We start from the raw sequence: 24,131 nt of genomic DNA, 5'->3' as shown, positions 1-24,131 counted from the left end.
AATACCTTTACTCCATGAGAACATTATAAATGAGAACATTATCAGGACTTATGGTTATTACTTGAATATGTCCCTAGAATGTGTAACATGTTTTACTGACTTACTGAAATAAATATTCATCTCTATTTTTTCCTACTTCCCCTCCTTTCAAATAATTATATAATTAAGTAATGTCAGCGGCCTAGGAAAGCCACTATTTAAATGATCCCTAACTTAGAATGAAAAGTAATTATACCCTAATTTATCTTTTGTTTTGGGGGGAGAGAACAGTGTGGTAGAATGTGGATTATTAAATAATAGGCACAGAAATTATATAGAACATTCACTCACTATTCATTCACCTAATATTTACTGAGGGCATTTCCCTGATGATGATTGACTTTGAATACCTCTTCATGTACCTGTTAGTCATTTGTCTTCTTTGGAAAAACGTCTATACAATAGTCCACTTTTTTATTGGATTATTTGGTGTTTTTTGCTATTAAGTTATATGAGTTCTTTATATATTTGGATATTAACCCCTTATACATATGGTCTGAAAATATTTTCTCCCATTCTTAGGTTATCTTTTAGTTTTGTTGATTGTTTCCTTTTGCTGTGCAGAAGCTTTTCATTTTAATGTAGTCCCATTTGTTTATTTTTGCTTTTGTTGCCTTTGTTTTTGGTGTCACATCCAAAATATCATTGTCAAACCAATGTCAAGTTCAGATATTTCTCTGAAATACTGATTTTGTTTCCTTTGGATATATACCCTGTGTTATAGGATTTTTAAAGTTTTAGGTCTTACATTTGCCTCCATTTTGAGTCTCATTTTTCTGAGTGATGTAAAATAGGGGTCCGGTTTCATTCTTTTGCGTGTGGATATCCAGTTTTCCCAGGACCAGCTATTGAAGAGACTGTCCTTTCCCCATTGTGTATTGTTGGAGCCTTTGTCAAAGTTTACTTGACTGTGTATGCATGGATTTATTTCTGGGCTCTCTGTTCTGTTCCATTAGTCTATGTGTCTGTTTTTAATGTGAATACTATACTGTTTTGATAACTATGGTTTTGCAATGTAGTTTGACAGTGTATGCCTCCAGCTTGTTCTTTCTTAAGATTGCTTTGTTTGGCCTTTGGTGTGTTTTGCGGTTTCCTCTGAATTTTAAGATTTTTTTTTCTATTTCTGTGAAAAATGGCACTGGAATTTTGGTAGGGATTACATTGACTCTGTAGATCACATTAGGTAGTAGGGACATTTTTACATTAATTCTAATCATCAGGAAAATGAACATTAAAAGCACAATGAGATATCACCTCACACCTGTTAGGGTGGCTATTACCGAAAAGACAAGAGATAATATATGTTGATAAGAATATGGAGAAAAGGGAACCCTTGTACATAATTGGTGGGAATGTAAATTGGTGCAGCCACTATGGAGAACTCTATGGAAGTTCCTCAAAAAATTAAAAATAGAGCTACCATATTATAAAGCAGTCACATTTCTGGGTTATATAGTCAAAAGAAATGAAATCCATATTTTGAAATAATCTGCACTCCCAGGTTCATTACAGTGTTATTCACAGTAGCCAAGATACGGAAACAACCTAAGTGTCCATCAACAGATAAATGGATAAGGAAATGTAGTGTATATGTATTATGGAATATTATTCAGCTCTAAAAAGTGAAGGAAATCCTAGCATTTGCAACAACATGGATGAACCTGGAGGACATTATACTAAGTGAAGTAGGCCAGAGAAAGGCAAATACTGTATTGTGTCCCTTATGCATGGGGTAAAAAAATTAAGTTGCGCTTATAGAAGCAGAGTAGAATGGTGGTTGCCAGGACCTTAGGGCCAGGGGAGATAAGGAGATGTTGATCAAAAGGTACAAACTTTCAGTTAAGATAAATAAATTCAGAGGACCTAATGTATAACATGGCAACTATAGTTTATAATACTGTATTGTACTTGAAATTGGCTAAGAGAGTAGATCTTAGGCATTCTCACCACACACACACAAAAAGGTAACTGTGAGATGATAAATATGTTAACTGAATGTGATAATCACTTTACAATGTATATGTATATCAAATCACACTGTTCACTTTAAATGTATACAATTTTGTCATACCTCAGTAAAGCTGGAAAAATATATTAATTGAAGGGGTATTATGTCAGGTACTCTGATAAGCACTGGATGTATATTGGTAAGATAAGCAGACCACACACTGAACTTAGCGTCTAGCAGGTAAAAGAAACAATAAACAAACAAAAGATTATGAAAATAAGCATAATTGTCATAAGTGATCTGAAAGGAGAAGTGTATTTTGGTGGCAGTCTATAACAGGAAGAAAGTATTAATGATGTCTTCTCTGGGAAAATGACATTTAAACTAAGAATGAAAGGAAGTATAGGAGTTAGCAAGAAAAAGAGCAGGAAATCATGTTGCAAGCAAAACCAATAATGTGTGCAAAGGCCTTGAAGTGGAAAAGTCTGATCATGTAGGAACTAAAGAAAACCAATGGGGTTAACTAAAAAGCAAGTGGATGAGAGTAAGGCTGAGATACAGCTAAAGAAACAGACGTAGTCCAGGTGTTGGAGGCCCTGTTAGAACATGATAGGGATTTTGGTCTTCATCCTAAGAATGATGAGAAACCATTTAAGGGTTTAAGATAGTGTGACAAAAAATGGATTTTCATTTTTTAAAGTTACTGTGCAATGTGAGGAAACAAGAATGGAAGGGACAAGAATTGAGTGGTAAGAACTGATATTGACTTGGATTGAAATGTTGTGGGTGGAGATGGAGAGAAGAAGATAGATTTTTAATTTGAAGAGGTAGATTCCACTTAGTTCGGGGAGGAGTGTTCTGGGGATTAGAGGAGGAAGGAGTTAAGAATGACTGGTTTGAGCAGCTGGATGAATAGTGGTGAGATTGAGTAGTACACTGGAGAAAGCCATGTTTGAAAAAGAAGGTGAGTTCATTTTGATATTTTGCTGAGCTCAAGATGCCTTTGAGGCATCTAAGTGGAAATACTAAGTAAACAGTAATATGTAGGAATCTGGAGCTTAAAAGAAATATCTTAGGATAAGGGATTCAAGATGGTGGCATGAGAGGTGAGACAAAGACCTCCTCCTAAAACCACATATAAAGTGAAAATATAATTAACACAACTAATCCTGAAAGAGCAACAGGAAAGAACGCCGCACCAGACTGCATACACCTGGAGAAAAGAACAGACCTCATGGAACAGGGAAACCTACCAAAGTGGTGACCTGGTGGGACTCAAGCCCTTCCCACACACCAGCTCACAGGTATGAGGAAGAGAAATGGAGCAGTGAGGGAGTGGAAGCCTGGGATTGCTGAACATCTAGCCCTGGAGATCTGCTCTGGGAGCACAAACCTACATTTCATGGTGCTATGGTGATTAGTGGTGTTGGAAAGCTAAGACAAGCAGAATACTTGGAGAGACTGAGATTCCAGCTGCTTATGAAAAACGGGGGTCCATATCCGGCTGCACTGGGTGGGCAGTCTGAGAGGTTTTCTAACAGCAAGAGGGCTGCTAAAGGGGCAAGGATTGCACAGAGTTTACTACTCAGGAGAATGGACAGGTAGACAAAATTGTCCAGGTACACTTTGCCCAGCAGGTTGAGAACTTTCATAATCTTCAAGCACTCCATCCCCGTGGCTGGCTAGGCAGCTGCAAGGCCCCCCACCGTGATACACAGCCTGCTGCACCTTCCTCCTGGCCTGCCTGCACCTGGCTCGCAAACCGGGAAAACCTGCCCTGGCATCAGGACAGCCAGAGGGAAGCTCCACCTACAGTAGCTACAAACACAAAGCATAGAGGCTTACACCTGTGTGTTCGGCCCTCTAGTTCTGGCAGTGGAGACAGACATAGCAGCCAGGAAGCAGGACACAGGTCTTTCTTCCCCCTAGGCACCAGCACCACTCCCCTGAAACCGTCAACATTGCTCCAGAGGCTGAGCAGCTCCAGAGAGTAGAGCTTCTGGGCACTTGAAGGCGCCACATACAAATATGAAACATCAAAGGAACCTGGGTCAAAGCAAAATCTCAACACCAGAAAAAAGGTTGAATGAGACAGAACTAATCAACCTTCCTCACAGAGAGTTCAAAATAAAAATCATAAACATGCTCCTGGAGGTACAGAAAAATATTCAAGAACTCAGGAACGAATTTAGGATGGAAATGCAATCGTTGACGAACACAATGGAGGGTTTTAAAAGCAGATTAGATACAGTGGAGGAGATGGTACATGAAATAGAAATTAGAGAAGAAATACAAAGAAGCTGAGTCACAGAGAGAAAAAAGGATCTCTAGGAATGAAAGAATACTGAGAGAACTGTGTGACCATTCCAAACGGAACAATATTCCTATTATAGGGGTATCAGAAGAAGAAGAGAAAGAAAAAGGGATAGAAAGTATCTTTGAGGAAGTAATTGCTGAAAACTTCCCCAATCTGGGGAAGGAGATATTCTCTCAGGCCATGGAGGTGCACAGATCTCCCAACACAAGGGATCTAAGGAGGACACCACCAAGACATATAATAATTAAAATGGCAAAGATCAAGGATAAGGACAAAATCATAAAAGCAGCCAGAGAGAGACAAAAGATCACATACAAAGGAAAACCCATCAGACTATCATCAGACTTCTTAGCAGAAACCTTACAGGCCAGAAGGGGGTGGAATGATATATTTAATGCAATGAAGCAAAAGGGCCTTGAACCAAGAATACTCTATCCTGCAAGATTATCATTTAAATTTGAAGGAGGGATTAAACAATTTCCAGATAAGCAAAAGCTGAGAGAATTTACCTCCCACAAACCATCTCTACAGTGTACAGTCTATTTTGGAGGGACTACTGTACATGGAAGTGTTCCTAAGTTTAAATAGAGGTAATAAAAAAGGATAGACAAAGAGTACAGAATATGATACCTAATATATAAAGAATAGAGGAGGAAGAAAAGGAGGGGGTAAAAGAACCTGTAAATTATGTTTGTAATAGCATATTAAGTGAGTTAAGTTAGACTCTTAGATAGTAAGGGAGTTACCCTTGAACCTTTGGTAACCACGAATCTAAAGCCTGCAATGGCAGTAAGTACATACCTATCGATAATCACCCTAAATGTAAATGGACTGAATGCACCAATCAAAACACACAGTCACAGAATGGATAAAAAACAAGACACATCTATATGCTGCCTACAAGAGACTCACTTTAAACCCAAAGACATACACAGACTAAAAGTGAAGGGATGGAAAAAGATACTTCATGCAACTAATAGGGAGAAAAAAGCAGGAGGTACAGTACTTGTATCAGACAGAATAGACTTTTAAAAAAAGAAAGTCACAAGAGACAAAGAAGGACATTACATAATGATAAAAGAGTCAATGCAACAAGAAGATATAACCATTATAAACATATGTATGCCCAACCCAGGAGCACCTACGTATGTGAAACAAATACTAACAGAATTAAAAGAGGAAGTAGAATGCAATGCATTCATTCTAGGAGACTTCAACACTCCACTCATTCTGAAGGACAGATCAACCAGACAGAAAATAAGGAGACAGAGGCACTGAACAACACATTAGAACAGATGGACCTAACAGACATCTACAGAACTCTACACCCAAAAGCAGCAGGATACACATTCTTCTCAAGTGCACATGGAACATTTTCAAGAATAGATCATATACTAGGCCACAAAAAGAGCCTTGGTAAATTCAAAAAGATGGAAATTGTACCAACCAGTTTCTCAGACCACAAAGGTATGAAACTAGAAATAAATTACACAAAGAAAGTGAAAAAGCCCACAAACACATGGAGGCTTCATAACATGCTCCTAAATAACCAATGCATCAATGACCAAATAAACCAGAGACCAAGCAATATATGGAGATGAATCGCAGTAATAATTCAACACTGCAAAATCTGTGGGACACAGCAATGGCCGTGCTAAGTGGAAAGTATATTGCAATACAGGCCTACCTCAGGAAAGAACAATCCCATGTGAGCAGTCTAAAGTCACAATTAATGAAACTAGGAAAAGAACAAATGAAGCCCAAAGTCAGTAGAAGGAGGGACATGATAAAGTTTAGAGTATAAATAAATAAAATCAAGAAGAATAAAACAATAGAAAGAATCAATGAAAGCAACAGCTGGTTCTTCAAGAAAATAAACAAAATAGATAAACCCCTAGCCAGATTTATCAAGAAAAAAAGAGAGCCTATAGACATAAACAATCAAAAACGAGAAAGGAAAAATCACTATGGACACCACAGAAATACAAAGAACTATTAGAGAATACTATGAAAAATTATGTGCTAACGAACTGAATAACCCAGAAGAAATGGGTAACTTTCTCAAAAAATACAACCTTCCAGGGCTGGCCCAGAATGAAACAGAATATCTGAACAAACTAATTGCTAGCAACAAAATTGAACTGGTAATCCAAAAACTACATAAGAACAAAAGCCCTGGACCAGATGGCTTCACTGCTGTTTTTATCAAACATTTAATGAAGACTTAATACCCATTCTCCTTAAAGTTTTTCAAAAAGCAGAAGAGGAGGGAATACTTACAAACTCATTCTATGAGGCCAGCATCACTCTAATACCAAAACCAGGCAAAGACACCACAAAAAAAGAAAATTACAGATAAATATCCCTGATGAACATAGATGCAAAAATACTCAACAAAATATTAGCAAACTGAATTCAGAAATACATCTAAAACATCATCCACCATGATCAAGTAGGGTTTATTCCAGGGGTGTAAGGATGGTACAACATTCGAAAATCCATCAACATCATCCACCACATCAACAAAAAGGACAAAAACCACATGATTATCTCCATAGATGCTGAAAAAGCATTTGACAAAATTCAATATCCATTCATGATAAAACTCTAAACAAAATGGGTATAGAGGGCAAGTACCTCAACATAATAAAGGCTATATATAACAAACCCACAGCCAACATCATACCTAACAGTGAGAAGCTGAAAGCTTTCCCTTTAAGATCAGGAACAAGACAAGGATGCCCACTCTCTCCACTTTTATTCCACATGGTTTTGGAGGTCCTTGCCATGGTAATCAGACAACACAAAGAAATACAAGGGATCCAGACTGGGAAGGAAGAAGTTAAACTGTCCCTGTTTGCAGATGGCATGATATTGTATGTAAAAAAACCCTGAAGAATCCACACCAAAACTACTAGATGTAAAATCTGGATTCAACAAAGTTGTGGGATACAAAATTAATACACAGAAATCTGTTGTATTCCTATACACTAACGAATTAGCAGAAAGAGAAATCAGGAAAACAATTCCATTCACAATTGCATCAAAAAGAATAAAATACCTAGGAATAAACCTAACCAAGGAAGTGAAAGACATATACCATGAAACCTATAAGACACTCATGAGAGAAATTAAAGAGGACACCAATAAATGGAAACACATCCCATGCTCATGGATAGAAAGAATTAATATTGTCAAAACGGCCATCCTGCCTAAAGCAATCTACAGATTCAGTGTATTCCCTGTCAAAATACCAACAGCATTCTTAAGTGAACTAGAGCAAATCGTTCTAAAATCATATGGATTTTAGACCCGAATAGCCAAAGCAATCCTGAGAAGGAAGAATAGAAGTGGGGGGATTACACTCCCCAACTTCAAGCTCTACTACAAAGCCACAGTAACCAAGACAATTAGGTACTGGCACGAGAACAGAACAATAGACCAATGGAACAGACTGGAGAGCCCAGATATAAACCCAACCATATATGGTCAATTAATATATGACAAAGGAGCCATGGACATACAATGAGGAAATGTCAGCCTCTTCAACAACTGTTGTTCGCAAAATTGGACAGCTACATGCAAGAGAATGAAACTGAATTATTGTTTAACCCCATATACAAAAGTAAACCCGAAATGGATCAAAGACCTGAATGTAAGTCATGAAACCGTAAAACTCTTAGAAGACAACATAGGCAAAAATCTACTGAATATAAACATGAGCAAGTTCTTCTTGAACACATCTCATTGAGCAAGAGAAACAAAAGCAAAAATGAACACATGCAACTACATCAAACTAAAAAGCTTCAGTATGGCAAAGGACATTATCAGTAGAACAAAAAGTCATGCTATAGTATGAGAGAATATATTTGTAAATGACATATCCGACAAGGGGTTAACATCCAAAATATATAAAGTACTCACATGCCTCAACACCCAAAAAGCAAATAACCCGATTAAGAAATGGGCAGAGAATATGAAGTTTTTCAAAGAAGAAATTCAGATGGCCCACAGATACATGAAAAGATGCTTCACATCACTAATTATCAGGGAAATGCAAATAAAAACCACAATCAGATATCATGTCACACCAGTTAGCATGGCCAGTAACAGAAAGACTTAGAACAACAAATGCTGGTGAGGATGTGGAGAAAGGGGAACCCTCCTACACTGCTGGTGGGAATGTAAATTAGTTCAACCATTGTGGAAAGCAATATGGAGCTTCCTCAAAAAACTAAAAATAGAGGTACCATTTGACCCAGAAATTCCACTCCTTGGAATTTACCCAAAAAATATAATTTCTCAGATTCAAAAAGACATGTCCACCCCTATGCTTATTGCAGCACTATTTACATTAGCCAAGATATGGAAGCAACCTAAGTGTCCATAAGTAGATGAATGGATAAAGAAGATGTACATATACACAATGATATACTATTCAACCATAAAAAAGAAACAAATCCTACCATTTGCAACCACATGGATGGAGTTGAAAGATACTATGCTCAGTGAAATAAGCCAAGCAGAGAAAGACAAGTATCCAGTGATTTCCCTCATTTGTGGAGTATAACAACGAAGCAAAACTGAAGGACCAAAACAGCAACAAACTCACAGACTCGAAGAAGGAACTAGTGGTTACCAAAGGGGAGGGCTGTGGGAGGGCATGTGGGAGGGAGAGAGAAAGGGATTGAGGGGTATTATGATTGGCACATTTGGTGTGGGGTGATCATGGGAAAGACAGTGTAGCACAGAGAAGGCAAATAGTGACTCCATTGTATCATACTCTACTGATGGGCAGTGACTGCAATGGGATATGGGAGGGACACGATAATATGGGTGAATGTAGTAAACACATTGTTTTTTCATATGAAACCTTCATAAGAGTGTATATCAATAATACCTGAATAAAAAATAAATAAGTAAATAAATGTAGCTACAAGTAAATTTGTGAGTTACTGGCTATTAGGTGATAATCCAATCTATGAACTTAATTGAAGTTGCCTAGAATGAATTTGAAGTGAGAAGAAAAAGGAAAGAATTTATGAGAAGTCATGAATAAACTTGAGATTTGTACCATTGGTACAATTTTTGCTATTGACCAAGCTTTGTAAGAATTGTACTTTGTAATAAACTAAATTGTTTTAACTGAGGCTTTCTGTTGTGATACAGTAACCCTCTCCCTCCTACCAGAGATATTTGTCACCTCTTTATTATTTTTTTAGGTATTGTCAATTATTCAGATGGTAATAGACTTTCCGATTAATTGATCTGCAAAAGATAATGCAATTGGTATTTTCTAAGCACCTGGATTAGGTGTGAGTTTTGTCACTGGGTAAAGGGATGAAGAACTTTTCTCACAATATGAGTGATACGATTTTTAGCAGAATAGTAAGGAAAATTAAAATACTCATTGGCAGTCTTTTTCCATGAGCCATTGAAAATCTTATAGACAGCTTTAAAAATAATGAAAGTACCACATTGTTTTTTCATGTGAAACCTTCGTACAAGTGTATATCAATCATACTTTATTAAAAAATTAAAAATAAATAAATAAAAATAATGAAAGTATATTACACTGATGTCCTATCTATTGTAGTCTCCGATTGCTTAAGTCTCCGTTTGGGATTAGGATTGGGGGGTATGCCTCCTCTGCCACTAAGTAGTCATAGCAGGCAGGATAAGAAATTGATAAATTGGACTCTATCAAAATTTAAAGTATTTATCCTTCAAAAGCCATTGTTAAGAAAGTTAAAGGCAACATTGGGAGAAATATCTGTAGAACATGTCAGATAATGGACTTTATTCAGCATATATTTTTAAAACTCTTATAATTCAATAATAAAACAACTTGATATCTTTTTTAAGAAGACAAAAGATTTAAACAGGCCAAAGATGGCAAATCAAAATAGTAAAATGTTCTGCATTATTAGGGAAACACATAAGTGCAATAAGAAAACTGCTTACCTACCTTTGCATTTTTGAATGCCTAAAACTAAGAAAACTGATAACTACCGAGTATTGGTGAATATGGAGAGCAGCTGGAGTTTTCATATATTGCTGGTAGGAATGTAAAATGATGTAGCTATAGAAAACAGTTTGGTAGTTTCTTACAGATTTAAACATACACTTAATATGATGCAGGTTTCTCACTCCTAAATATTAACGCAGGAAAAATGAAAATGTGTTGTATTAGTCAAAGTTCTCTAGCTTATGGCAGCTGAAAAGTCCCATGATCTGCCTTCTGCCAGGTGGAGACCCAGGAAAGCCAGTCATGTAATTCATTGGCAGTCTGAAGCCTGAGAACCAGGGGATGTTGTAAACCCCATCTGAGGCCGGAGATGAGATGAGATTTCTAGTTTCACTAGGCTGACAATTCTCTTGGCATTAGATCACATCCTGCTATTTATTATTATAAAGGAAAAACCCAGATTTTTTCTTCCCTACTGTTTTTTTTCTTGTGAATCTATCACCCTTCACTTCCAACATTTCTGGTCATGAAGCATGAGGAGGTTTTCCCTCACAACAAGCAATTAACATCAGCTCTATGTCCTGTAATTTAACTCTATTTTGACACCATCTACCTGGAGATAGTGTCAGAACCCACAGGTTAAGAGCTTGATCCCATAAGATTGCCACCTTCCTGCCACCCCACCGCACATTTCCACACTTCAGATGCCAGTCACAAGTGCTGATTATCAGCTGTAGATCAGAAGTTTCAGCTATAGATTGGAAGTTCCAGTGACCCCCCTCCTTGAATTCAATTAATTTGCTAGAGTGGCTTATAGATCTCAGGAAACCACTTACCAGTTTATTATAAAAGGATATGATAAAGGATACAGATGAACATCCAGAAGGAAGAGATGCATAGGGTAAGGTGTGGGAACAGGCTTCTGCCCTCTCCGGACACACCACTGCCAGCACTCCATGTGTTCACCAACTGCAAGTTCTCCAAACCCTGTACTTTGGGGATTTTATGGAGACTGCACCATGTAGACATGATCAATCATTTTAACTCCTTTTGCAGCCCTCCTCCCTTCTGAAGAGAATGGGGCAGGGCTGAATATTTCCAAGCTAATCATGGCTTGGCCTTGCCTGTGACCAGCCATCATCCAGGAGCACCCAGAGTTACCTCATTAGAACAAAGGACACTATCACCCAGGAAAATTACAAAGGTTTCAGCAGTCCTCTGTCAGGAACAGAGATCAAAGGCCAATATTAGAGTAAGAGTTTTTCCTAGTGATCTTATCATGTAAGAAATTACATACAAGGGTTTTAGGAGCTCTATGCCAGGAACTGGGGGAAAAAAAACAATATACATATTTTCTCTTATTTCCCAATTTTGCTTTTTAATTTTCTGTGAGTGTGCATCTTGGCTCTCTGCATATTATAAGCTCTGTAAATACAGGGATCAGATCTATGTTCCTCATACTTCTCACAGTATTGCACAGAGCATGTGCTTAGTATTTGCTAAATGAATGAAAGCTTAGTGTTGCACATAGTGTCTACAGACTTGGACAGAAAAGTTAGGAATATCTCATGGCATAGTGCCAGGCTTCTCAAATTATACAGAGACTTTCTCTAATGTATGGTTTCCCTAGCCACCATCTCTTTGCTTTGGAGATCACAGCTACCACAAATATAAGCTAATTAATGGAGGATTAATTTTATATATTCTGTGAAAGCTTAGGTGTTGTTTTCAGATGTTGAAAATTGAGGAAGGTCACCTTACATTTCATTCTGAATCCAAATATAACTACAGTGAAAACTCAAACTCCTTGTAAAGATGAAATGGAAGAGCATCTGTCAGAATCAGAACTTCCATCTTTCTCCAAAGCTCTCCATTCTTAAATCCATGCTCTTCTGTAACTGACGGACCATGCTAATGCTGCAAAGTAAACCCTTGTCTCAGTGTTAAACTTGGCTTTCCTCATATTTGCAAGACTAAATTTTTACAGCTCTGGCTTATTTTAAAATAATTCAATAGCTCCACATAAATTGAACACAGGTTTATTACTTTTTCCATCTAAGCCCAAGAAAGCAAGGAATTAACAGGTACCATTAGAGAACAATTAATTTAAGAGGAAGATGGACTTACACAGATGATACCTTTCCTTAAAGTACATACTTCTAATGAAATAGCAATATATCATTCATAATATTTAACATTTATCAAGTTCCCACTCTGTACCAAGCCTTTGTCCTAAGTACTTCACACACATTCCCTCTTAATCCACACAACACTATGAGGTCATTTTGTTGTCATTCTCATTTACAGTTGAGAAAACAGGCACAAAGAGGTTAAAAAACTTGCCTAAAATCTCATGTTAGTAAGACGTGGGCCTAGAATCTGAATCTTAATCCAGACTCTGAATTCTAACCACTATGACATGTTGCCCAGTTAGGTCAATGGATATGTAACTAGTTTAGAATTTGATTTAGTATCAGAGAATTAATGTATTTATGTAAATTAAGGAAGTACGACTTATTGGAGAAATGATTTAGAGTTATTTAATATTGGGACATCAACTAGTTGAAAAAAGTTATTTTGACATGCCTGGAGATCATACAATGGACCTTAGCTATAGGGAAGTTAATGATTTTCATGACTTAGCCTAAAAATTCCTTTCTAAGAAGGTTGTGGTGCACATTTTCTGGACCAAGACAAATATGAGTGCTTATTGTGATTTTTGAGAGTAAGCTGTAAATAACCAAGGTTCCTTGGAGATAGGATAAGAACAAAGGGAATGAAATCTTATATAGGGTTAGATAGGATAAGGAATGAAAGGGAATCCTTTTATTCCTGAAGCAAAGAAATTGGGATATTTCTTTAAGAAGGATGAGTTGGGAGTCGGGTATTACTTGAACATTTATGAGAAAGAATGGCTGGTGTGGGAGGAGTCTCTGTTTTAGAGTAGAACCCAGAGGAGTCAGTACTGTAAACTAACAAGAGAAACTCAAAGACATAGGCTCCCTCTTTGTATATTTTTTAAACCTCCTATGAAAGTTCATCTTGGACTCACTGTCACTGTGCTTACAACATTGTAGTTAAGACTTCTCTCATATAAATCTGAACATACCCAAAGGTATTTTTAGGAATACTATTCATTTTCTTTACTCAGTGAACAGTGTTCAGTAAGTCAGCATCATATAGTAGAATAGAATAGTTGAGGTGTGGGTAATTGAAAACCTGGGTTTTAGAGCCAGCACTGCTAAGTTACTTTGAATCCTTGTACTTACCACTTAACTTCTCTAGGCCTCAGTATTCCCCAAACACTAATTTGGGGAGGTTAGGACAGATGACTTCTGAGATCCCTTCTAACTCCAAATTCTCTAATTTTATTACTCCTTTTGGCCAGGAGTTTTGCTTGTTGAGAGCCATTGTTGATTGCTGCAGTGCTTATTTACTTTTTTTTTATTGAAGTATAGTTCATACACAATCGTTTATTGGTTTCAAATATACAACACAGTGGTTCACCAGTCATCCACATTATTAAATCCTCCCCCCCACCCCAGCTAGTGTAGTTACTGTCAACATAAAGATGTTACAGAATCATTGGCTATGTCTTCCATGCTGGACTACCATCCCTGTGACCAACTTATATTATGATTGAGAATTTTTGTGCCACTCATCCTCCTCCCCACCCACCTACCACAACACCTCCCCCATGGTAACCACCAGTCACTTCTCAGTGTCTATGAGGCTACTCCTCTTTTGTTCATTTTGTTTTGTTTTTAGATTCCACAAATAAGTAAAATCATATGGTATTTGTCTTTCTCCACCTGGCTTATTTCACTTAGCATAATATCCTCTAGGTCCATCCATGTTGTCACAAATGGCAAAATTTCTTTTTTGTGGCTGAATAATATACTATTGTGTATATGTACCACATCTTTTTTATCCATTCATCTATTAATGGACCCTTTGATTGCTCCCATATCTTGGCTATTGTAAATAACGCAGCAGTAAACAAGGGTACATATATCTTTTCAAATCAGGGATTTGTTTTCTCCAAGTAAATTCCTAGAAGTGGAGTTACTGGGTTGCTTGTTTACTTCTTAATCATTGTCTGTAAGTGAACCTTTTCAGTGATGGAAGGTTGTTGAGTAATTAATGTTCAACCATTTCATTAAAATGCTTTGGCAAATAATTCTGCAGTCCTTTTCTGTCCACTGTTTGGCCTATTAAATTTGTTTGATTTTATTCTCTTTACCAGTATCATCTGTCTTAAGCCAGCTCATTTATACATATAAAACTTGTAGGCTATTCATTAAAGTGATGTAAATGTTAAACTTGTTTTAGGTTTCCTCTGCCAAGTCAATCAGGAAAGAAATAATAAGAATTCTAATATAATCTATTGAATTCCTCCACAGGGGTTTCTCATGATGCCCTAATTGAAATGGAATAGAAAATATACACATACTAATTTAAATTCTGTTTTACTTCTCTACCTGCTTTACATTAATTTCTTTAGTGTTAGATCCAGAGCATGTGCTTAAATTCATACATGATTGAAAGAGTTCAATGTATAATATAAATCAGTACATTTTATTTAAACTTAATGTGTAATACTCTATAAACATTTAAGAATAACATATATGAATGAATGTATGGTTTTTTTTTTTAAGAAGAGAAGTATATTAACTCATCTACACTCAGATAAGATAGAATAAAAAGTACAAAGGTTCTCAACCTCATTTTCCAATCATATTCAACCATAGTAGGCAGGCCACTCTTAAGCAGTGTGACAAACATCCTTCCACATATTTTTCATACAATATCTGGACAGTTTAAACATAGTGAGTTCTTTAATGACTTCTTCATGCATTATATGGTAAGAGCTTCAATGATTGGGAAAATAAGACAGATTCTGGTATACCATATTGTACTTGTCAATAAAGCAAATTTTAAAATACAGATCCATTGTGAGTTTATGTTTTATGTATGTACAAGATTAGACCCGAGGCCAAGTTTATGGAGCAAGGACTGATAGAATAAACTAAAACGAAAGGACAGTATTGGGTCTGATTTAATCCATTGTAAAATGAGATGACCTTTGAACTACAGTCCTACTTAATGTATAGCTGGTAACAGTTGTATTTTAAGTAAGGATAGGACAGCTAGTACAGTTTAAGGGAAAAGAGAAAACTAAAGCTTAATAATCTTTTTTTTTATTATTTACTTGGTATCTAACAACATTTTGTTAAAAAAAGAAAGGGGGCATTACGATTAGCATGTATAGTGTGGGGGGGGGGCACGGGGAGGGCTGTGCAACACAGAGAAGACAAGTAGTGATTTTACAGCATCTTACTATGTTGATGGACAGTGACTGTGAATGGGGATGTGGGGGGGGACTTGGTGAAGGGGGGAGCCTAGTAAACATAATGTCCTTCATGTAATTGTAGATTAATGATACCAAAATAAAATAAAATAAAAAACATTTTGCTATTTCATTCTATTAGCAAAGCATTCTCAGTCCCAGTATTCTCAGCATTGCTATTCCTATAAAATGTCGACAGAGCTTTTATTTCAACGAGTCTGAACTTAACTTTTGCTTCATCTTCAACCTGGATGATACACTAAAGCACTTGGACAGTATGGGAGTAATATCCTGAATACTTTTTATGACTAGTGGTTTTAGCAGCCATCAAGTGTCACCCTTTTTATTTTAGAATGTGAGTTTCATGAATGTTATTGTGTTAAATTATTTTACATGCTACTGCTCTGTATTTTATATATATATTTTAAAGATACCTAATTTCCTTTCCAGAAAACATAGAATAGTTATTCAGTGCTCATAGTTCCAATTGTTTTTACAACTATTATCTCATTATCTTATTTTTCACAGAAACCTAAGCAGTAGGCCATACTATTTTCCTGCTGAATCAGGCTTAGAAAGATTAAGTGACTTGCCCAAGTGTGGCAAAGCTGAGATTCAAATTGTGACTTGATGGGTTTAAATTCTGGAATAGTGGAGTAGGAACTTCTGAAACTCTCCACCATAAATGCAATAAGAACAGTATCAAAAATTGTCAAATCAACTCTTAAAAGATCTCTGGAAATGAAGGCTTGCATCAGTCCAAGAAGTGTTTAAGAAAATTACCTGAGTCTGGTAGGAACAGCAAGTCGTGTATCAATTTCAGTTGTGCTAATCCAACCCCTCTCCTCCCCAGCACAGTAACCTTGAAATCCAATAGCCTGCAGGTATTGGTGCAACAAAAGGCTGAGCAAAAAACATAAAGGGAAAACTAGGGAACAGGATGTCTATCAGAGTCTTTGGAAAGCTGCAACATATTCCTAGGAATCTAGAAGGGTACACACACATTCAAGGCTGCACACATGCCCAGGAAAGACATGTAAAGGCCCAAATTTCTTACCTGTAGCTGACCTTGAGGCCCTGCACAAGGAGGAAGTGAGTGCTAAAGCAGAGTTGTAAGTGGAGATGCTGAAGCACTTAAAATATACAACAGTCATAGACAGCAAAGGCAGAAAGACATAGTGTTTCAGGGCATTTAAGAAATCTTATTCCAACCATTAGCTGACTACTAAGTATGGAATAGACTTCAGAGGCCACACACAACAGTGAATATAAACCTTAACAGAACTATTTCAGGGAAGTCAGTAAACAGTAAAAACAACAAACCCTGAGGAAGGGAAGAACATGATTTCCATAGTTGTCACATTGTATAATTTTAAATTTCCAATTTTCAACTGAAAGTTATAAGACAAAAAGAAACAGGGAATTATGGCCTACACACAAGAAAAATAAAAGTTATCAATAGAAACTGCCCTGAGGCAGCCCAGACATTAGCTTACTAGACGAAGTTTAAATCAGCTGTTATAAATATGTTCCAAAAAATAAAGGAAACCATGTGTCAAGAATTTACATAGGAAAACAATGTCTCACCACAGAGAATATCTAATAGATAGAAATTATAAAAGGAAAATAGAAATTCTGGAGCTGAAAAGTACAATAACTGAAATGAAAAACTGGCAGCAGAAAGAATCAGCAAACTTGAAGGCAGGTAACTAAAGTTATCTAATCTGAGAAACAGAAAGAAAAAATAATAAAAAATGAACAGAGCATTAGAGACCCATTGGACAGTATCCAGTATTTCAGCATATGAGAGTCAGAAGGAGAAGAGAGAAAGGGGCAGAATGTCTGAAGAAATAATGGCTAAAATCTTACCAAACTTGATGAAAAACTTTAATCTGCATATTGAAGAATCTTAGCAAATTCCAGGTAGGATAGACTGAAAGTTATCCATACCTAGGATAGGCAGTTTCATAGTCAAACACTTGAAAATGAAAGACATAAAGAAAATTTTTAAAACATGAAAAAAGTGAATCTTCACTTTCTGTACAAGGTATCAATACTGACTGACTTCTGAGAAACCATGTCATCACAGTGCTCTCTTAAGGCTGGACTGGTGGGCAATTTCTACACATGGTTTGCTCAGACAGACTCGGGGGGGTTTGTGGGCCTCTTTGCTTTACAATCCCTGTGTTTCTATGACAGCTTTTACATGTAGTAATAATATGCCTTATAACCATCTCATTGTGGTTGTAGACATGCTCAGACTGGCTGTGCTAAATCATTTTAATAGTGTCTGATCTACAGATGATGAGTGTCAAAAGACTGTAGTTATCATATCCTGCTTAATGGGTAAGATTAAGACTTCCTTTTGTGTGTTACAATACCCAGGTGAGATACTGACAGGCATGTGGGAAGCTGTAGTTCTTGGTTTGGTTTCCATTCTATTATGTGCAAGTCTTTTATTTGGCTGGATTGGTTACCTAAGAAACAACTCTAGGGTAAAGATGGATTGGCTGTTTAGGGAATGGAATTACAGACCTCTTAAAGAAGCAAAGAACTGTTGGATAAAACAAAATTAGTAAATGGCTGAGCTTATGCTTGGTGTGCTTCAGGAAATCACAGTAAGATGAGGTCTTGAGGAGAACCTACTGATGCAGCATGATTTTAAATTTAATGGTTTCTAATTCATTTAAATTCACCAAATGTCTATTAATTCCTGCTTTGTGCCCCCTGCTGCAGGCCATTCTGAGGGCTTCCAATGAAGTAGAAGATTCAGTTCTCTCCTGAAAAGCTCATTTTCTGTTTGGGGTAAAGAGCTACTTTAATATCAAGTGCACAACTGTGTGATACTAACTAAATGGTGTCCAGAGAATTTGGTGTATATAAAAGCTCTTGGCTAATCAATGTAAGAGTTGGATTTAAATCTACAGGCAGAAGATGATTCTTTTGAGGTAAAAGATGAAATTTTAAAACTTGGTGAAGTTTGGTACTAACAGAACTTGAGTCTATAAGATTAACAATAGCAGCGCAGTTACCTTTGCCACTGGTACCTTTAACTATGAGGTCAATCATGTTCACCTAGAGTCTTACTCAAGAAAATGAATTTTAGCAACAATGTTGAGGAGAAAGTCTGTTTTCACTGAAAGTTTTGGAATCTTGACCACTCCAACAATGCTGAGCACATGAGAGACACTCAATAAAATATTTGCAAGTTGATTTTCTTTATACAGTATACCTTCTGGCTGTCGGTTAGTATTAGCTTTCTTTTCTTCCAGAATGTAGCTGCTGAATATTTGGTCTTGACTTATGTTGATAAGGACTTCTTTAAATACAAGAGCATAATTCTTTTTTACAGCTGGACATCTGTCAGGTTGTTTCCACTTGGCTTGTAGAAGGTATAGCTATAATTTCATTTTCTTATTTGTTTTATTTGTGTTCACATGGTGTGGTATGCTAGTCAGGAGAGGAGGAAAAATCAAACCTCGTCAGAAAGCTTAATAATCTACAAGTACAGGAGGTTAAGGTAAAGTTGAGTTCTAATGCTCATTGCCATAAAGAGAAAGTAAGAGAGGCAGCATAAGGATACTCATAAGTATTTTGAAGGAGAGATATTTTAGTTACAATTTACTGAACCTGCAATTTTAAATATTTGCCAAAAAAAATAATTCTCAAATGTAAATCTAAGTCCATGAGCTGTATGGAGTTACCAGTGAAACTTTCTTTGTATTTAAATGAATGTGTGCAGAAAGTTGCTGCTAAAATCAGAATCCACAGTACTGCATTTTGTCAGGGGATCTTTCATTGCCTGCTGTCTATTCTTACAGCAAATACAGTTTTATAAATGGAATAGTGACTACAGAGGGTGATTTGTTCCAAGTCTTTTGCTGAACAATCAGTAGTAGTTTTCTGTTAGTTATTGAGCACTGCTGTGAATGCCTTCTTTATTTCCCAATTCACAATAAATACTTTATCATAATAAGACACCCCCTCCCTCCAAGTTTTCTTTTCAAGGAAACTTCTTAGTGTTTCACTTTAAGAACAATTATACAATCCCTGGTGCCTGCTACCTGCTTCCCACTCCCCTTTTCTAGGTTCAAGCAGTTACCATGATACTTCAGACATTAAAAATTGTCAAAACTGAACTGATTCACTTCTTTGAGCCTAAGTTGCTCAGTTCCAAGCAACAGCTAGAGCAGGGAAAGTGTGTGGCATTATTGTGAAGGTTTACTCACTTTCTATTCCATTCCCAACCCCCACTTGCCTCCATGGAGATAATTATAATGCTGTTTTTGCATCTATGCAAAGATGACAGGAATGGGCCAAATTACTAGGTGATTTGAGAGAAAAAGGTACAACTTGTTTGAGTTGTCTCCTACTCTACCCACAGTTATAGTCAGAGTTAGCATTAGAGAAAAAAAAAACTACGACTCAAATTTGAAAGCAGAACTGATTTTCCACTTTATTTTCTTTGAACACATTCCTTTATTTCTAAACCTGTGTCAGGACTAAAACACAAGTTGCAGAAAAGCCCTGTCCTTCCACCCACACATATGCTTGTGTACACAGATCTACCCTGCGTGCTCATCTTCTGCCAGGGCAGCTTCCCAAAATGCCTCTAGGAATTTGTGGCAAGTGCTATTGTTTTGAGGTTAATGTCTTGTTGTTAATATTGAGAAAATAATTAAGACCAAAAATGATGCAGAAATAGATTACGGTTGTAATGGCTCCAGAAATTTATTTTCTTGTACTTTTTGGCAACTGTTTTCCCATTTGCAGTTGCTCTTCAAGGGGGAAACAAGCAGGTTTTACTCAAAGGTAACATTTGCTTTGTTCATGTTAGTGGGAAAGAATAAATAATTTACACTTTCACCTTACTTATCTAGGTTTCTGTAAATTCATCCCAAATTATGTTTACCTCAAGAGAACATGTTTATGTAAACATAGTACTTGATGTTTTACAAAAATCACTTTTGTGTTATTTAATTGGGAGGGGGCATTTGAAAAATTACAACCAATGTCTTTATACTCTACTGCTGAAGTATGGTGGTAATGGTTCGGCAATGTGAACACTTGCCAAAAATTGTTGAACTTACCAAATGGGGAGACCTACTAATTTTTCCACTTTCCAGAATTTAATAGAATTAAATTAAACGAAATTCAGTTAAATTAATTTTCTTGAATTTAATGGAATTAAATTAAAATTAAATTATATAGAATCTATTGCTGAAGCATGGTGGTAATAGTTTGGCAATGTAAACACTTGTACAAAAATTGTTGAACTTAACCAAATGAGGGGACCTGTTCCATTTTCTTGAATTTAATGGAAAAATGCTTATTCTTAAACTTCTTAGTTTATAAATATATTGGTTCTAGTGTTTAGTACATTATTTAATTTAATTTATATATTGTGATTAGACATATTTCAAGTTTGCTTTCAATTTCCTGAATAGTGTTTTTCTCCTCAGCCAAAATAAAATGCTATATATACTGAGTCTTGGATCTGGCAATAGAAAAATTCAAATTCAATTTTTGCTAGTATGTAAGCTCAGCAAGAACAGGAGCCTCATCTATCTTGGTCATGGCTATTTCTGGAGCCTAGAACAGCACCTGATACAAGTATTCAGAAAAAAGCTTTGTGGTTTTTGTTTTTTTTTTAAGTTCACTTTGTAGGTTAAGCCAAGTATTACTACATTGTGAACTACAACAGAGTGCTGAAGAGTAGGACTCAGTGGAATTCAGTGCTTGAATGACCCACACACAGAGAAATAATACTGAAGGACTAAAGGAGTATTGGTAGGGAATATTCCCTGGATATGCCAAACCCACTAAAATATTACCAACTTTTGCTTCTCCGCAGGAGCACTCACTGTGGGCCTTGTGCGACAGTGTCAAACAATCCATGGACGAGACCGGACATGCATCCCACCTCGGCTTCCTCCAGAGTGGGTCACCACACTGTTTTTTATCATCATGGGAATCATTTCATTGACTGTTACATGCGGCTTGCTGGTGGCTTCCCATTGGCGAAGAGAAGCTACAAAATATGCTCGATGGATAGCATTTACTGGAAGTAAGTAACCTGTGCTTACTAAATTTGTCTGGAAGGTGCACTTACTGGTATTTCTATGAAGATAAGCAATTATCAGTAGTAAGGACTCCTTAATCATCAGAGATCACCACTTGTGTATGGCCGTCAGACAGACTCTGTAGAGTCCCATCAGTTCTGCAGAATTCTCACCACACCAGGACATCCAAACCTTAATTACTTTGTATGAAGTGCTATTTTAATGAATTTTTTTTTTGCTCACATTGTGACAGGAATGTTCCAGGTCTGTGACTCAGTGGTACTACTCACCTGAGTCTCTTCCTTTTGAAAGTTTTGGCATCTTCTACCAAATAAAGATAAATCTACAAGAAAATACATAGAAGTATCAATTAGGTTAAGGTGGTGATTTGCTCTTTAATATCATTGAGTTTGAGTTTCTACTGTGAATTGTTGTGGCCATCAAAAACTCAACATGTTTGGTCATTTAATAATCATTTATCAACCTTTGCTACTCCATTAAGCTATGCCCAAGGGTATGATATATATTATACATTCTCTGTACTTTGCAAAATTGGTTTTATTTCAGAACACATCAGAGGCTTTTCCCAAGTTAAAATTAACAAAAATGCAAAAAGGAAATATATTTCTGTTATTTCTGCTGCTTTCTCTCTAAAGCAGGTTTCCTCCGTAGGAGACATTTGTCAATGGCTGGGTACATTTTTGATTGTCACAACTAGAGGGCTGCTGCTGGCATCAAGTGGGTAGAGGCCAGGGAGGCTCAGGGAGCCTGCTGAATATCCTGCAGTGCCCAGGACAGGACAGCCCTACAGCACAGACTTCTCTGGCCCTAAATGGCAATAAGGACCAATGGAAAAACCCTGCTCTAGGGAGTAGGATAATAATACCCATGCCAAATGCTAGGAGAATTTAACTCCTGATTCAGTGCCTTAAAATCATCTCAGATTTGCTTGCATTTTAATAATGAATATTATAATACAACTTACTTTTTTCACTTGATGTTTTCATGTTGAGCTTGTATGAAGACTCCTGTTAATGTTAAAGCCCAACATAGCCTTAAAGACCATAGGCAAGGAATACTAGTTCACAAGTCTTATATTTCTCCATCTCTCTGTGAAACTTTCTCTTTAACATAAATGTTTCTGGCTCTGTTGTTTTGCTTTAGTCCCTATATCTCCCTTAATTTTAAAATTTAAGTCAAGTTGCCTTTCATGTAAAAAGTTCCATCCCAGTTAAGAAATTAAACAAGTTGATGATCTTGCTTGAAGCCAAACAGACTTCCTGAAATAGTTCTTTTCTAAATAGTGGGTTTGGAGGTGGTTGTAGAAACAGTGCTGCTAAATTAAACGATTTTGGTGAGGAATTTAAAGACAATCTTTACTCACAGATAAAAGTGCTTATTGAAATAGAAGTGAATAAAATAAAATCAAAGAAAGCTTTAGTTTCTGGATGTAGTTGAAATTTGAGAATGCGGTATTTCTGAATGCCAGAAATCTAAAATATAATTTAGCAAAGTAGTATGTGTCAAAGCATTCAGATGCTCACATGAGCCATTGGTTCTTACAACCCATTAAAGGGAAAGAACTGGAATTATTTGTTTTTTCATTCCTCTTCAACAGAGAATGTTTGAGTGTATAAATCTCCAAATACAATGGGTTTTTCCATTATTTTTTAGTTAAATAATTTAACTTTTGTGCATATCATACATAATTCAAAGTCTATGAAAGGGTCATCATGTGAAAAGTAGTGTCATTTTTGGCCCTCCCAGCCATCAATACCTCTTTCCTGGAAGCAACCACTGGTACTAATTTCTAGGATTTCCTATCTGAGGTGTTCTATGTGTGGAAACATGTATGTATTCCTGCAAGTGTTCTATAAATATACATTTATTCTATTTATACTATTCTGCACCTTGATTTTTTTAGCTCAACAGCGTAGCTTGGAGTTAATGTTGTCAAAGTAAGCATAGAGATAACGTTTACTCTTCTTAGCTTCCTTAAATATATTTTTTTGTTGTTACCAGAGCTTATCTACTGGGGTGGCATTCCTAAAGGGATTGGGCTCCCCCTAGTGTTTCCATTCAGCCTTTGAAAATATACTTCACCTCTATTGTATTTAATTCTATTCCACTTGAGCTGTAGTTTTGGTAATGAGGGTAAGTGACATTTTCTTATGGGTTTACACAGTGGGGAAATATCTCTCAGAGAAGAGCTACACATGATGGGGCTTACCTGTGAGGCAAGGGTAACAAAGATGTATCTTTTTCTTCAAGTCTGACCCTTGTCCTCCCTTTACCACCCTAATTTACATCCTCATCTACCCATACATCCAATATCTGACTCATGACCAAGAAATCTGTGCCATTGAGGGTATAAACTTTTGTCTTTACAGGATTATTTAGGACCCAGACCTTAATTGTCAAAAGTTGATAGATGTTATCAGAATTAA

At 36.6% G+C, this 24,131-nt stretch overlaps 1 protein-coding gene across 3 annotated transcripts in view; it reads left to right on the top strand.

Annotated features, from left to right (window-relative positions):
- MOSMO (modulator of smoothened) overlaps positions 1-24,131 on the top strand; it is a 96,095-nt gene that overhangs the window by 54,770 nt on the left and 17,194 nt on the right. For all 3 annotated transcript variants that reach the window (XM_073215463.1, XM_036992389.2, XM_036992388.2), the window contains exon 2: positions 21,477-21,689. In XM_073215463.1, coding sequence (XP_073071564.1) covers positions 21,477-21,689 — 213 coding nt within the window. The remainder of the gene's footprint in view (positions 1-21,476; positions 21,690-24,131) is intronic.

Source organism: Manis javanica, chromosome 10 (assembly GCF_040802235.1).
Source record: "Manis javanica isolate MJ-LG chromosome 10, MJ_LKY, whole genome shotgun sequence".
Taxonomy (NCBI): Eukaryota; Metazoa; Chordata; class Mammalia; order Pholidota; family Manidae; genus Manis; species Manis javanica.
Note: the sequence above shows the minus strand (reverse complement) of the source record. Positions and strands in the feature narration are given on the sequence as shown.